At 37.0% G+C, this 17,090-nt stretch overlaps 1 protein-coding gene across 1 annotated transcript; it reads right to left on the reverse strand.

Annotated features, from left to right (window-relative positions):
• Nucleotides 1-10,679: 10,679 nt before the first annotated feature.
• On the reverse strand, nt 10,680-16,067 carry LOC121976815 (erlin-2-B-like). Its single transcript, XM_042529175.1, has 9 exons — nt 15,660-16,067; nt 12,690-12,810; nt 12,551-12,618; nt 12,272-12,331; nt 12,048-12,206; nt 11,795-11,941; nt 11,104-11,318; nt 10,935-11,043; nt 10,680-10,844 (listed from the first exon to the last, which is right to left on the reverse strand). The coding sequence occupies exons 1-9, from the start codon at nt 15,885-15,887 to the stop codon at nt 10,764-10,766; spliced, it is 1,188 nt and encodes a 395-aa protein (XP_042385109.1). The 5' UTR covers nt 15,888-16,067; the 3' UTR covers nt 10,680-10,763.
• Nucleotides 16,068-17,090: the final 1,023 nt, after the last annotated feature.

Raw genomic sequence — 17,090 nt, forward strand, 5'->3', positions numbered from 1 at the left:
TTGGCGCAGATAAAGACGTTGGCGAGCATTTTTCTCAGCACTTCTTCGATTCCACTCCACGGGCGATCACAACAGTTCTCCACAGCGATCTTCTTCACTCTCACGCTAGATCTTGAAGGTTCTTGGAAGCATTTCCAAGTCAAGAGGTGAATCTACAGCAAAAAGAAGAAGCTAGGGTTAGGGTTCTTGTGTAAACCGTGTAAGCTTTCCCTTGTATTTGCTTCTCTTTGTTTTTGTTGTATTGAGAGTATTGTAGGGCTTCTCCGCCTTCGGTAGTTACCGAAAAGGAGTGTTTACATAGTGGAGGGTGAGTGAGTGTGTGGATCCTTGGACTAGTCACCTCTCCTTGAGGTGGATACTAAGTAAATCCCTAGTGTTAGCGTTGTGTGTTTGTTTCTTTGTATTTTCCGCTGCATTTCATCACAAGAAGCAAGCAACGACGAGCACGAGATCACGCCGAGCTATTCTCCCCCCTCTAGCTACATTTCGATCCCAACACCCTGTATGGTCGAGAGGTCGGGTCAGTGGCAGACTGTACAACACTCCAACTACCACTCCCACGAGTGACCGAGTGGACAGTTGCGTAGTAGCTAACTAGCTACATCTGCGACGGGGGTCCCTGCTGCTCGCAACTCCAGCTATCACTACCTATGAGTAACCGAGTGGAAGCACGATAGGACAAGCATCATCAATTCCAGCTACCACTCTCTTAAGTGGCCGAGGATGCAGCTCTGGTCAACGACTGCCTCGACCGCAAGGGAGAATTGGTCGTTGACATACATGCTATGATATGGTGCGCCAAATGCAACAGTCATCATACAAATATAAGCAGAAATTAGGTATGTTACATGAAGCCAACATACTTTATACAGTACATAAACAAACAACAGTCATCATACCAATATATGTAAAATTAGGTATGATACATGAAGCCAATATGCTCTATATAGTACGTAAATAAACAACAGTCAAAGCATACAAACATGGTATCTAGTATCTGTTACTTATCATGGACAACAACAAGAGACTATATAGATATGGAAATGAGTTTCTTAAAGATCGAGTGGAAGTATCAAGCGCAGGAAAAATAAGAGTGGAGTTAAGGTAAAACAATCTTTATACAAAAATAACTCATGCACCAAGTTCAAAGGACTAAAGAGTCAAAATAAGAAGTACTCGCCTCAAATGTAGATCGAGCTAAACAATATAATCCCCCGCGTCGAAGTGCTCGTCTCGAAACTGCAAATCATATACTGTACAATTTAGCTAATTTCATAAGCAACAACTAGTCAAACTCAAACCCAACTTAATTAGGGAAGAACCCTAATTCAACTATGACTCTCGATTCACCCAAATCCATTGGTTAAATTAGATTTAACTCAACCTTATCAACTCTTTAATTGATCCATAATTCTGAGATTTACCTGAAAGCAAAGCAACAATGAAATTGAATCAACTCATCCAAAAATCTGTTCTAATATCCTGAGATTATTACAGGGAAGCAATGCAACCTCTAAATCAAATCAACTTCAAAATTGGTTCCAAAAGATTTCAGCTAACAAGAACCAGTGAACACAACACCCAAGATCAATTTTTCATCGCTCAAACCCATCTAAAGATCCAGCCTCATCTTAAGGAGCAAAGAACACGATCGCAACAAGGAAACAAATCACCAACTTCCAATCTATTCAGAACAACCTCTCATGAAGAAGCAGTGCATGGAAAACAAATCAGGTTTCGAAACCCTTAAATCTATTCCAAGTAATCGGAGTCACTACACAGAAACAAAGCCACATCGAAAACCAATTGCATTCCTCCTAAACCTAGAGCAGAAAACTAGACACAAAGAGTCATTGAAGAAATAAGGACATCCTTCGGAACCATTCTATACGCCAACTCCCAATCAACCTCCCAAATCCTATACCTAAGGGATTATACTTGCTCATGGTCGAGAAAAACCTTACATCGGAAATCACGAAGACAAAATCCAAGAATCCACAAGATTTCTACACAACCCATACCTAAACAATCCGTTAGGTAGCATGGCATCCGGTGGCGTCGGCGGTGCTAGGCAGAGGAGGGGAAAGTGGCGGGGCCAGTAGGTGTCGGGCGGTGCTCGAGTGCCGTCGAGGATCGACAATGCTGGGGTGCTCGCGTGAGGAGGAGAGCTGGCTGTGCGGTGCTCGGGCGAGGGAGAGGGAAGGAGGGAGAGGCGGCGTCGGGCAGCGTGGGTGAGGGCTCAAGAAAATAAGGGATTCAGCGGTGGTTTTGGGAAGAAGATCACGAGAGGGAGAGGGTAGAAGGAAGTTCGGCGGGGAAAAACTAGGGCACGAAAATTTTCTTTTATAACTTAGGGATTTATAAATTAAACCCTAAATCAATTCCTCAATCAATTCCCACCTTCGGGTATTCCAAACAGACCTTATCTAGCTTAATCGATCTGCTCCTCTTAACTAGTCATATGACCTCCGATTAAATTTAGAAAATTTTTCAAAAATTTCTAAAAATTCCAATAAGATTATTTCCTCAAATAACCTTATTATTTAATTATTATCTGGTTCAGTATTTTATATTCTCCCTCACTAATAAAAATTTGATTCCCAAATTTACTACTCAACACAGGAATCCTCATCCAAGGATAACAACCAATCAACATACTCATATACTACTCCAACCAAATATCATGAACAAATCTGCAACCGTAAGAGATGACTCTGTGGATTATGAGCTCACCCTGCTTTCGCTACTTTCACTCTACTGACTAGCCAACTGTGAGTAAATCAACTACCTCTGAAATTCCTAATCCACTATCAACAGCTCCTCCAACATCTGTATAGGGCGCTCAAACTATCCATCAGTCTGAGGGTGAAAAATCTATATTAAAGTAAAGCTCATAACCCAAAATCGTCTGGAAAGGAAAAATGATACAACAATGGAGACAGCACCAACACTAAGACATGTGCTCTACATACCAATTCTCAACTTGTAAATGTCCAAAAACCCAATTTAATCACAAAGAGTATGAACACGACACCACACCAAAACACCCAACGATTTCGGCCCCTGAAAACCCAAACCCAAACAAAATTCAACATAATAAAGAAAACATCACACCACAACTCTTACTGCCTAGGCTAGAACCAACACTTATAGCAATTATAGAAAGTTCAGTTGCTAGATGTCGTTTATGAAGTTAAAGTTTGAGAGATTATTGATTTGACTAGGGATGAGCATTCGGTCAAAACCGAACCGACCGAACCGAATAGACCGAAAACCGAATAAATCAAATTTCTTTTCAACCAACCGAACCGATCAAATTTTCCTATGAAAATCGAACCGACCGAACCGATAAGATATCGGTTAATTCAGTTTTTGACCGAATTAACCGGATTTTAAAACCCTATTCGGTTTTACCTTTAAAAAAAGATTTTATTTAATTAATTATATTTTAAAATAAAAATTAATTAAAATAATATTCTTATTCGGTTTATTCAGTTTAACCGAATTACAAAATTCAAAATCAAAACCGAACCGAATTAATCGAAAACCAAACCGATTTTTTTTTAAAAAAAACGAAAACTAAATTAACCGAACCAAATTTCTAAATTCGGTTGGTTCGGTTAATTCGGTTTTTTCAGAATTTTTGCTCATCCCTAGATTTGACACCATAATAAATACAGGATACTGTATGAATACTTAGCCATGCACCTTAGACTCATAAAGGGCCAAGCATATTCACATGGGTGATCAAATTCTTGATCGTTTACTAGGTCAACATCATGATAAATAGTCTGCACACAATGCTCGCTTACATACACATTTTGTCCTTATCATTCTACAAAAAGCATTTCCAAAATTATGACAAAATTAGAATAATTAAGGTTGACTTGAACCAAACATCATTTACGGCGCTCAAAGCTTACATGGCCTAGCTACACCATCTAAGAAGCTCAAAACCTCTATGGCTATGCAACCTTCAATAGGTCTTTCATGAATAATTTTAATGCCTATTGTAGCCAACATAGTGAATTATAGAAAGAAAGAGAAACTTTGCTAGACCAAGTCTTTCTTAATAGCCTTTTAGGAGATTAAAGAAGGGAAGACTAATGTGTCTATCCTTAGACACTAATCTTTCTATGTTTGCATGTTGTAGCTTCGCAGTTGTATCTGCCTTTGGATGAGTTCCTATAAGTAGCTCTATTTCTAGAACATATTTGCCTATCCTTTATAATATTATCCAGAGAACACATGCTTTGTCTAGTTGAGTTCTAAAAGAAAAGATGACACATATTTTTCACTGCATGGTGGCTATGTTATTTAAACAAAAAAAAGTACAGATCATATTTCTTCTGACTACTCTATTGATCAAAATTAACAAAGGTCAATCGGTTCTTTACTAATCGAAGTAACACGATATTTAGAAAATGTTATACACTACCCAACTAGTAATAGGAGAACTAGTAATACTGGTGGTATGGTAGGAAATTAAAATTCTACGAGACCGTAATCAATGAGTTCTACTAAGGTTGGATGGACCTAAGCAATGGCTGACCCAACACATCACATTTGGTAAAAACAACTAAACAAATATACAAACATACCTCCTATAACTTGGAGAAGTCCTGTCGCTGCCTGATCCCAAAACCCAGAGAGTCACATCGAGAAACCAAATTACAAAAATCCAAAATACGAAAAACAGACATCGTAAAACCTTGCTCTGATACCACTAAATTGGTATCAGATGAACTCGGAACATAATCGAAATCCCAAAACACAAAACCCGGCATTTGACTCGAACCATGCTCTAATACCATAAATTGGTATCAGATCAACTCAAAAATCCAGATCACGGAACTTGGCTTTGATACCACTGAATTGTCACGCCCCAAAGGAGTGTCTACCGACAAAATTTCGACAGCATCTCCCCTATAACGGTGACAATATGACGCAATATACATACACAAACAACATATAACATATTCATCAGCCCACACGGCTGGAATATACATAACCACACAGTTTATATAACACAGCATACCCGGCTGGATATAAATCAATAAAACAACCACGCAGTTAATATTCAGCCCACACGGTTATATTAAAAGCACAGCGAAAAAACGAAGAGGAAATCCACAATCCACAACTAAAGTTTACTAGCCAATTAGGCTTACACAATCACAAGATCACGATAGCAAAACACCACGAATCAAACTCCAACCCGTGCCCTATTCTTCCTCCTTGTCGCCGAACTCCACCTCCCCGTGCCCTAACTCAACGCCGAGCTCCTTCTTCCCTCTCCCTCACACGAACACCCTCGGATGTCGTTGGCCTCTCCTCACGCCAGCACCAGAGACGTTGCACCACGTCGATCGCCTTCCCGAGCCTCACGATTCCCCACACCAAGCCACCGAGCCATAGTCGCCTCTCCTCCTCTCTCTAGCTACAGCCACCAACCTCTCCTTCTCTCTCGAGTCACATCTACGACCTCTCCTCACACGAGCACCACAACAGCCGGCAATCTCCCTCTCCTCTGCCCCAACTCGACACCACAGCAGCCACCAGCAGGTCTTCTTCTTTGTGAATCATAACTGCCTCTTCTCTCCGCGCTGTGCCCCAACGGATCCGGCAAGTATACTTCCTCCAGTAGCTATGGATTTTTCAGGGAAAGGAATAGGAGTAGGTGTGCAAAGCGATTTTGAAGAAATCCTCTAGTTTTTCATGAAGTTTCATGTTGACTTTTAGTTCCAAATTTGGGGAGTTTACGATTGTTTCTTTTCTTATGTTGCTTGGTTCTTCCGTAAGGTATTTGATATGCTCGAACAGATTTGAGAGCTTGTAAATGGTTTTAGGTTTTTGGATTTGCTCTTTTGAAAGGTTTCTCCCATTGATGATCGAATTGGACAGAGTGATTATGGTTTTTGGTGAATCAATTTAATAGGTTTTCATTCCTTTTGATGGCTTCAAGTTTGTTTGGACAAATTCAAAGGGTTGAATTGTTTTTGTCGTACTTTTACTGCTTGTGTTGTCTGCAGAAATTTCAAGACAGATTCGAAAGTGGAATCTATTTTTGTGTGTGTTTTCACTTCTTGTGCCGACTGAGGATTTGTTTGGACAAATTTAAGGGTTGTGAATCGATCTTGATGTAGTTTTTGTTCGGCAAGACAACTTTGGATTTCTGGGCAGATTTGTATATTTTGAATCAATCTCAATATTGTTTTGGTTTCGACAGATAGCCTTGAATTTTGGACAGATTTGGAAGATTGTGAGATGATTTCAATGTTGGTTCTATTTTGGCATGCTAGTCTAAGATTTCTGGATGGATTTGGACGAATCGAGGTTCATAGTTGGATTAGGGGGGTTCCCTAATTAATTAGGTTGGGTTTGGGTTTAGCTAGTTGTTATTTATGAAATTAGCTAAATTGTACATCACGTGATTTACAGGACGTTGATTTGGGACGAACGTCTCGACGTGAGACTACTTGACACGATCTACGTATAAAGGCGGGTACTTCTTGCTTTGACTCTTTAGTTCTTTGAACTTAGTGCATAAGCTATCTTTGGATAGAAACTGCTTTTACCTTAACTCCACTCTTATTTTTCTGCGTTTGATACTTCCACTCAATTTTTAAGATATTCGTTTTCATATCTATACAGTCTCTCGTTGTTATCCATGATACGTAGCAGATACTAAATACCATGTTTGCATGTTTTGATTGTTGTTTATTTATGTTCTGTATTGAGCATGCTGGCTTCATGTAGCATACCTGATTCCTATTTATATATATATATAATGATTATTGTATTATGTGCATCATATCATTGCATACATGTCAACAACAAATTCTCCCTTGCGGTCGAGAGAGTCGTTGACCAGGGCCGCATCTTCGGCCACTTGATATAGTGGTAGCTGGAGTTGATGCCGCTTGTCCTGTCGTGCCGCACTCAGCCACTTGTGGATAGTGGTAGCTGGAGTTACGATCGAGCAGCAGGGACCCCCTTCGCTGTGTAGCTAGTTAGCTACTCAGCACCTGTCCACTTGGTCACTTGAGAGGAGTAGCGGCCTTTGAGTGATACAATTGTCATCGATCCAGCCTCTCGACCATACAGGGGTCGTGGTGCAGTGAGGTGGTCGGGGTGACCATCCGTGCATACGTTGTTATTATATTTGCTTTGGTTGCTGCTGTTTTACAGATGTTGTTATTGCTTACTGCTGTTATTCACATATGCTGATATGCTTACTTATTTTGAGATATACTCTCATTGTAGGTGTTTAGACATTGGTTTATTTATTGGAAATGTTTATATATCTTACATATTACCTCTGTAGTTATGAGCAGTACTGTAGCAGATTAGTACTACTTCTGACCTTCTATTGTTAGCCTAGGATATGACTTCAGGTATGGACATTTATTATGGTTTTATTTTAGTATCTGCTACTTTCCTTAGAAGACTGTATTTCTTTTGACATTCTCTATTTATATGTTATGTTCATGCACTATCTTTCTTTTACCCGCTGAGTTCCAATACTCACCACTCCACAAAATGACTTTTCTTTCGCCAGGTAGCAGGTAGATGAGTCATGGATGCTTGGAGAGTCCCGGTTGCCAGTCTCACCTCACACTCGAGGATAGTTTTCTTTTTGGTTTTTGTTACTGTTTGGGTGGTATGTTAATTTTGCGTATTTTGCCTTTGAATAAGTCGATGTGGATTTTGGAGTCTAGTGTGGTGGTTACAAGTATTTTAGTTAGTGACTTGTTGGCTTTACATTCGTATTATTTTGTGATTTTCCGCTGCGTTTACTTTCAACCGTGTAGGCTTATTATACTGCGTGGTTGTGCTTATATCCAGCCGCGTGACCTGTTGAATATGTTATATGTTGTTATGTATGTATATTGCTTCATATTATCATCGGTACAGGGGAGATGCTGCTGAAATTTTGTCGGTAGGGACTCCTCTACGGGCGTGACAATAAGGTTGAGTGGTACTACTCTTGGAGCTAGAAATTTTGTCGGTAGGGACTCCTCTACCGGTGGGCGGCGGGTGGCGGTCAGTGGGCGTGCAGTGGCCGATGGGCGGTGGGCTGACTAGGGGTATATTCGGCATTTAAATTTTGGTTAAACAGTGAGCTCGTAATGTAATCGGATTACGTAGTATTTGCTTTGTAATCCAGATTACAAAACTTCACTACCTTTTGTAATCAAGATTATATTACATTACAGGTTTAAACAAATTAATTTCTCATTCACCCGTAATTAGTTTTGAGTAAATTAATAGTCTAGATTCATCTACGTGAAACGTAGATTTTGATTTAGAAGTCAATTCTAACTTTCATCGATTGATGACATCTCGATTTTTCTTTACAAAATCATTTTAAGATCCAATATCTAACACTTTCTTATATGATAAACTCGGAACTGATTTCATTTTGAATATGAGATGTCTTTTATTGAGAGGATATTTCTCAAATTTCAGACTCATATCTATGGTTTTATAGATATCTAGTGCACGTAACTTTCATGCAACTTTATTGGTTTCTATATATCTTTACTGTCTAAAAAACAAGGTAATGTATTAGCATCTTGATCCAATCATGTAGGCATAATGACCAAGATTTATTATAGACATTTATATTTATTTGAAGACATATTCTGGAATTAGAGTTGGGAAAATTTTGAATTAATGAGGTGGGTTAGACTTTGGGCGTGAAAGGAGTGAGTTTTATGGGCTCAGTAAAAAATTTACATAGGTAATAAAAAAAATTGAGGTGGGTTAGAGCCGGACAACCCAACAAGATCCATCTTTTCGGTATGAAAGATGCATATTCATTGAGCCTAAGGTTTACGGAGCGAACAAGAGAGAGTTAGGGTTAAATTGGGTAAAGTTTTCATAGTTCTTTTGGTAGAATCGACAAAATATATTAGTACGGAGTCTTGTGAGTGGATTTTGACTTTCTAATATCATCAATTAACATCTAAATTTACGACCCATTAAATTAATTAATCAGAGGATCCATATTCAAAATAATTGCAAAAGGAAAAACTGAATAAGATTTAATTAATTGTTGTTTTGGTCGAAGCGATTTAGTGAATTGAAACATTAATTTTATCGACAAAAAAGATTTTTTTTCATGGGAACTGATCAAATGTTCTACGACATCCTTAATCAATTTACATCATATTTTGAATGTTAAAAGTTGTCTTAGGACGTAATACAGACGATGGACATATGATATCTCTAATGTAATGATCAAAGATCAATTATTAAGAATTGATGATCTGAAATTTATCTTAACATATGTATGATGTTTATGTATATATATGTATCTCTTTTCATATTTATGAGATCAACATTAGATAAATTATTAATGTAATGAATGTATATTTGAATGTTAAAAGTTGAGCCACTAACGTTGACTTTAATTTACATTTGCGGATGTCTAATAACTATTATAGTTATAATTTTTAAAAATAATAAATATAATATAAGTGCAACAATTTCTCCATTTTAATTAAAACCAATGCCTTTTAGAATGTTAACAATGTAAAATATTGTATTGGACAAAAATCAAGGGCCCCTTTTTTATTCGAATGGGGCGTTCCTTTCTTTTTAATGAAAAAGACGTCCTACCCCACTCGCATTCTTTATAAGATTATAAAATTACCCTCAGATATATTCTTCTGTCGATTTTAAATTTTTGATAGGCTGATTTTAAATTTAAATCCTGAATATGTGACTAGTTATGCGAACAAGATAACTAGAATATTATTATCCCCTCGGATGGATCTAATGATTAGCGCATGATTAATGCATAAGGTGTTATCATCATGAGATCTAGGATTCGAATCTCGATAAAATCGAGATAAATATCTCCCTTATGTGCTAGTCAGTATTCCAAAAATTAATAACCACCCATGATTTACCTCCTCCATATTGATCCTGAGATGTATTGACGGAGATGCTGAAGATGAACGTATTTACCTTTTACCACAAAGGTAACTAAAATATTGTTAAACATGAGACGTCCAAATTATAATAGTTATAATTTCATAATTAATACTGAATATTAGCAAATCACGTTGACATTATATCATTTATAAAACTGTAACTGATACAATATTGCTAAATAGGTGAAGTTGACGTTGAAACAAATACAAAACCCATAACAAATACATTGTAAATATTGTTGAACACATCAAATTTGTCCAATAGATTCAGGATTTAAATTTGAAATCCACCTATAGACACTATGGAAGCCAAAACAAATGACAAATATAAGGATCGAGAGAATGAAGATAAATCAATCGATTTTATAATATCATAGAAGGTAAAAATGAAATCACAACTCAAAATTGGAAAGATAAAAAAAAGATGTAAGTTATAACTATAGCTACTCTATAAATTCTCATATTTTTCCCAATTAAAATCTCTTTTCCATTCTTATTTCATTTGTACACTGACAAGGCACAAGGTTGATTGTTGGCAAAAGGAATTAGAACAACTCTATCGTAACGTCCTCGTCCGACAATCAGCAAACTGACATCGATAACCATGAGAAAACAAGGGCATAACAGAAGTCTATTACAAATTTAATGACATTAAAAACCAAAAGGAAATAGAACGAAAGCATTCAAAAAATCTGAAGCAAAACATTGATTATAATTTCTTCCAACTCTCTTACAGCATCATCATTCAAACTTAGAAATCCTGAATATCAAACCTATTATGAGAAGTTCTGAATATATCAGACATAGGATTCACCACCATTATGTATCCGAGTGATCTTTCTTCGAAATACCATTGAGAAAGGTACCAAGCATTCTCTGATCCACTATCATATTTGGCACCTGCCGAAAAACAAAAAATTGCTCATGGTTAAGATTTTGATCATGATCCATAAAAGGTAAGCCGATGAGTCACTTAACATTTTTGCTGACCTTTTCTCCAAAGAAAATCTTTGAATTATTTGCAATGGATTCGATAAACTTGAGCTGAAGATATTCTGGTGTCAGTTTCAATCTATTCGCTTCAGCTTCCTTAGTCACTCTGCAAAAGGTTATTAGTGTGATTGCTTGATTGACACCTGCAACAAATAAGAGGGCGTACCTATAGAAGTTAGCATCTGCTTGGGCCTTCTCACGAGCAAGGTACATGTCATTCTCAATTTCTTCCTGCCTCTTTGCACTGTTTTTTTCCATCAACTTCTGCTCCATTTGAATCTGGCTGACCTGAGCAATCTTCTCTGCTTCTGACAAGGCTATCTTTTTCTGTGTCTCAGCCTCCTTCTCTGCCACCTTCTGTTTCTCTATGGCTATGAATGCCTAAAAAACAAGTTCAAACTCTGAAAAAATTAGATAATGAAGCATGCGTTTTAAAATGTCACAAGGAATTTTGACACGAGACAGTCCTTATTTAGTTATAGTATCTTAGAGTACAGATGATGAGGCATAAACTTTGGTTTTTTATATGGTGAAATACCACAAGCCAAAATGATTCTTACTGCTCAGTGCTCACACTAACCAATATTGCAATTGCCCTAAAATATTTCAACTTTTACACATGTATTGATCTTTGACAAAGGCACTAGCCTTAGTTCAGTGTTTCAATCACTAGATGCAACCTTACAGCTAATAATGGTTTTACAAAGCATATGAACAAACATTATAACAAGAAAAGTTCTTAGAAGATTTGTGTAGTATTATTATCTAGGTGAACAGACATGCCAACTTTTTCTCATAGTGCAGTTAAGGGAGCATCACATAAATACAATGACAAAAGTATAGATGATAAGGAAGACCTTTGTGCGTTCTTCCTCCATTAGTTCAAAATTCTTTTTGATGCTCAGGGGGATGTTTGGCTTTGTAACTCGAACACTAATTATCTCAATCCCCGGTGCATAACGTGTACAATCAGCTTGAATAGCATCTTTCACTTTCTCATCAATCTGTGGATATATTAGTTTGAAGCCAAGGAATTCAAATTACTCTGTTTGGCATGAGGAATGGATCAGACATCGCTTGTGAGTTGTAAAAGAGTAAGTTACTGCTTACCTGGTCAAACATGTCAATATAAACTTGTTGCAGAGCATGAGCACTGCAAAACTGATTAATTTCGTGATGGATCTTGTCATATATCCATGTCTTGTCATAGTTAACGCCATATTCAAGCAAAGTCTGGTGCACGTAATCTTTACGGAGCCGATTGACAACCTGCTAGACATGCAAGGATATTGCAACATTTCTCACCAAGAAAAAAATTACTTTTCTTTCTGTACCTCTATTTTATCGAAGCTGATCATGACACCACCCTTAGTACCACATGGAATATCCCTTACCTGCAGGAAAAACCAATGCACAAATAGATTAGTAGAAATGAAAATTGTGGTATAAAGTGACAATAAAAAATTATGTGTGAACTTTTAAGAAAGAGCAAAGTGCAATTCAAAAATCAAATTAAACCTTGCCTTTGAATCAATCATATGTCTAGAAAAATGAGGGAAAAACCTGAAGCCGACGAAACTAACCTATTTGACATAATAATTTGTTAGGTTTACCTGATCAGTCTGAATGGTTACTTGTATGGGTTCATAGTGGGTAACAAGAGGCAACTTCCAATGAAAACCTACAGTAAGGAAGCATAAAGTTAGTCATAATTAAAAACACAAGACATGAAGCAGTTCAGATTGGGAATACCTGGATTGGTAGTGGTTTCCAAAAGGGCGCCACCTCTCCAGTATACACCGACATGACCTTCTGGGACTTGGTGCAACATGGATAAACTAGAGTCTGAATTTGCTGATGAGAGCAACAATACCTGCAAAATGTTTGTCCAATAATAGTTGCAGAAAATAATTCCTTAAGACATATCACAAAAGTGAACAGACCAACAAATTGTATGTCATATGAAGCAATTTAAAGGATCTAGAAGGTCCGGCTTAAGGGAGGATGAATAGATTATAAGCCCAAATCGTCAATCCTCTCACAAACATGAAAACAATACAAGGGTTAGTACCACAAGTGCTCGTGTGTGTATCTCATTTGTGTCAAGATATATAAATGCAGCGAAAATAATAAAATGAAAATAACAACAATGTAACACACAATTTTATGTGGTTCAAAGAACTCTATTCTTTCCACAATTGAGTGTTCATCTTCATTCTTCTCCATCTCAATAGATGATTTCTTAAATTTAACCACCTTGACATCTTGGACTTGTAGTTCCATGTGCATAACCAATTTATAATCTTTGACATGAGTTTTTTCTGTGATTGCAAGGGTTTCTCATGAAGCTGCCACCTTGTTCTATAGATCTCTCGTGTCAGTGAATTCCCCAATTCTGCCTAATAGCTGCTCTGACAATGCACCCTTGAAGATTTCCTTTATTTTTCTTTCTCCTTTGACCATTTGCTACTTTTAATGAGTTTACCACTCTTGTTTGCTAAAGCTTTAAGTCCCTCTTATAATACCAACATTGCATCGAAATTCATTCAGAAGCCTGTCCTCATCCTCATCTTCTAAAGATTAAAATTTCCATCAAATGTCAGCAGAGGAATAATGAAATGTCTATAGCAATCAATTGTTGTTTGGATGTTAATCCTACAAAATTAGAGCGTATACTTTGATACCAACTATTATGATGGCATTAGAGAAATCTTCTCGGCTTAAATCTAGAGCCCCAAGCTCTAATACAAACCTGAAAGAATTTTGATGTTTGACTAGAGGGATCAATTGAGAATGAGCTCAAATCATTAATACTTGAACAAACACAAAAATAATACAAGGTTAGTAACGCAGCTGTCTGTGTGTACTTATTTTGAATTAAGATATATATGCACAGTAGATATGATAAACACACACACACACACACACATTTTTTTTTTACATGGTTCAAAGACCTCACTCCTACTCAACAACCTATAATGATTTAGGTGCATCACGCTAGAAATCCACTATACCACACTTTTGCAAGAGACAATGGAACAAGGCTTTACAATAACTAACCAATGGATTTTCTCTCAAACATGGTTACTCTTCCTAAGGATGTAAATGAAAGGCCAAGGAAGATTAAATTACTAAGAGCTGACTTGAAGACTTCAACATTTGTTCAATCCCTTGGAGACTTTGAGTACTTTAGCAAAAAATAGCATGAGACTAGAAAATGTATTCATACAACCTTGGTGCCAAAAAACTCTTCAAGAGCTTACATAAGAAAGATTACAATAGATGCATTCCAATTGCCTCCAGTCAATTGCATAAGTCCTCTACTCAATTTAAGTGCCAAATATAACAATTGGAGGTCAACAACTTTGAGGTCAGTCGATTAATCTAGCCTTCAGTGGACTAGACTATTACTCGTACGAAAATAGTTTATTCACCTAGAACCTGCATTTGATTGACCAATCAACTAACATGCTTCAGTGAATTGTTAGTCGACTAGAACCTGCATGGTCCCACTTTCACTTGGCTTACAACCACCATACGCTAATGTAAAGGCTAAGGACTAAGCTAGTTGGTAAATTACAACTTATGGTGTCAGTCCCCCAGTTGAAGGCTTTAAAACCTAGCCTTGAGTAGCTCACCTTGACCTAGGCAAACTCGCATCATTACAAAGACTTTTCCTGAGAAAAAAAAGGGTTTGCGTTCAATTTATAATCTCTTATTGCTTTCATACTTTTATGTCTTCAACTCTTTTAATCCAAGTCGTTGAGTCATTGAGCTCACTGAGCATTTCGAGCTTGCTCCATGCAACTTATAATCTACCCTCCATGTTATAAAGTCTTCGTCTCTCTTGATTAGACCGCTCAACCACTATGTGCACAAGCTCGTTCTATGTCACTTAATTAATGATTCATATTCCTCAAGTCCGCCAAGCTCCTCTAAAGCTTATCACACCTTGATCCAGGCCATTAAACCATCGAGAACACTAAGCTTCCCGAACTAAATGATTTTATATCGGTTTATCTATATTGCTTTGTTCTCTCGAGTGATTTTATATTGCTTTCCCTATGTTCCTTTGTTCTTTATCCTATAAAATAAATAAGATCTTTTTTTTTCCTTGAGTGATTTTATATTGTTTTCCCTATATTTCTTTGTTCTTTGTCCTATAAAATAAATAAGATCTTTCTTTTTTCTCTTGCAAGCATAAGCCATTTTGATCTCACTTATTAACCTCACAATAACTGTTTCCTAGAGTTCCATGGTGTGACACATAAAATTGATCCTGCTACAAATTAAAACAATGTCAAAAGCTTTCTTTACACTATAAATTGATACTTAAAAGAACTTTCAATCACCTAGCATCTTCTTCATTCTCAAAGTTAATCTTAATCTCCTAATATCCTTTATATAGCCTTCGATGAAGTATGCCATCTAGCTAACCAAGATATTTTTTTAGCACAAATACGGATAGGATATTGAAATGACGGAGTTATGCAGCGAAATTGAAACCTCTCGAAACCTCTTAAGCCCAATGAGAAGCCTAGAGAAATGCCAAGTAGAAACAACAACAAAATTAAACTGGAAAATGTAATTTCATTGTCCCACAAATGACCTCTTCAGCTAATCCCTAGTCGCGCGGCTCGTAAGAACCACGGGATGACTAGGAATACTTTACCAAATGAAATCAATTGAAAAGCCGACGATGCTAAATCTACGAGAGATTACCGCTACGGATCCGAGAAAAAGGAGCAACGGAACTCCGAGAGCTAAACCGTCGCCGGAGGACGGGCGAGCTTGAGGGTTCCTCGTTGGCGGCTGCCGAAAGCCTCGCGCCGCGTCCGGATGCGAGCTCCTCGATTGCGGCTGCCGAGCGATCGACGTGGCGTCCGAGTCCAGAACTGAGCTCCGCGGTTGTGGCCGTGGCGAATCCGGCGACGGGTCCGATGAATCCATGAAGATCACAACTTTAAACCCTAACCCTCCGTCACAGAGATGAGGCGAGCTACAGCGCCGACTACCGGCAAACCGTTAAGGGGAGACGGCGATCGAGTGGTATGGTGGCGTCGAGGTCAGGAAAGGGATAAAGGCCTTCGGCATCCACATTCGCATGTTCATCCTGTGAGCCTGTTTACCCGGTGGAGTCCACTGTGGATGGATGGATGGAACGGAGTTGGAATCCAACTATCTGGCTCTACGTGTTTACCAGGGAGGTGACTGGCTTAAAATATTAAATTGTTTGCGCAAGAAAAATAATAATAAATTATTTACTATAATTTTTCTTATTACAGGTATCTTACCCTAATAATGAAGTATACCAATTATCCATGAGATTGATAATAATTTATAAGGCGTAATGATGTCAATTTTATGCATTTTGTGTTTCATATGGAATATAAATAGGGCCGTAAATGAATTAAATGTTAGTGAGTAAATTTAGTATTCGGTTTGATAAAAATTTATTTATATTCGTTCAATATATATATAATTAATTAAATAAACAAGTTTGAACAGCTCGTTAAACTAAATAGATAAGGTTGAATACATATATGTTCAGCTCGTTAATCGTGAACAATGTTTGTGAATAATGATTATGAACCATATTCATTAATAAAACTCATTTCAATATACTAAATAAATAATAAAAATAAAATAAATAGATAAATTTAAATTATCAAATAACCAATCAAACAACTAAAAATTTTAAATAATCAAACAAACTTGAATTAAGAGCTTGATAACATCTAAATAAATCAAACTCGAATCAAGCTCAATCCATACTTGAATTGAGAGATCGATAATATCTAAACGAACTAAACTCAAGCCAAGTTTCAAATAAACTCAAACTCATAAAAAATAAATCAAACTAAACTTGAACAATCATTTCAAAATCTTGATTAATTTTAAGTTTGGTTCGCCTCAACTCAATTATTTTATCAAACAAACTTGAATATCCTAAATCTTAGCTCGGTATGACTCGTTTACTGCCCTAAATATAAATATATCAAAACATCCTTATAACATTTTATAATCTCATTCTAATTTTTGTAGGATTATGGATGGCTTGGATTTACCTTGGCTAAAGCGGGAGCGGTGAATAATTAATTTGCCTAATTTATTTTTTTTAAACAAGAATACAAATAATGGTGGCAATTTGTA

Source organism: Zingiber officinale, chromosome 4B (assembly GCF_018446385.1).
Source record: "Zingiber officinale cultivar Zhangliang chromosome 4B, Zo_v1.1, whole genome shotgun sequence".
NCBI lineage: Eukaryota > Viridiplantae > Streptophyta > Magnoliopsida > Zingiberales > Zingiberaceae > Zingiber > Zingiber officinale.

What these genes read in the sequence shown, in the direction of transcription:
- LOC121976815 (XM_042529175.1), bottom strand. Translation starts at nt 15,887, where the DNA reads ATGGATTCATCGGACCCGTCGCCGGATTCGCCACGGCCACAACCGCGG. An exon ending in TTTTTCTCGGATCCGTAGCG is followed by an intron (nt 12,811 to 15,659) that starts GTAATCTCTCGT and finishes AACATTTTGCAG; the next exon opens with GTATTGTTGCTCTCATCAGC. An exon ending in GCAGATGCTAACTTCTATAG is followed by an intron (nt 11,044 to 11,103) that starts GTACGCCCTCTT and finishes AACCTTTTGCAG; the next exon opens with AGTGACTAAGGAAGCTGAAG.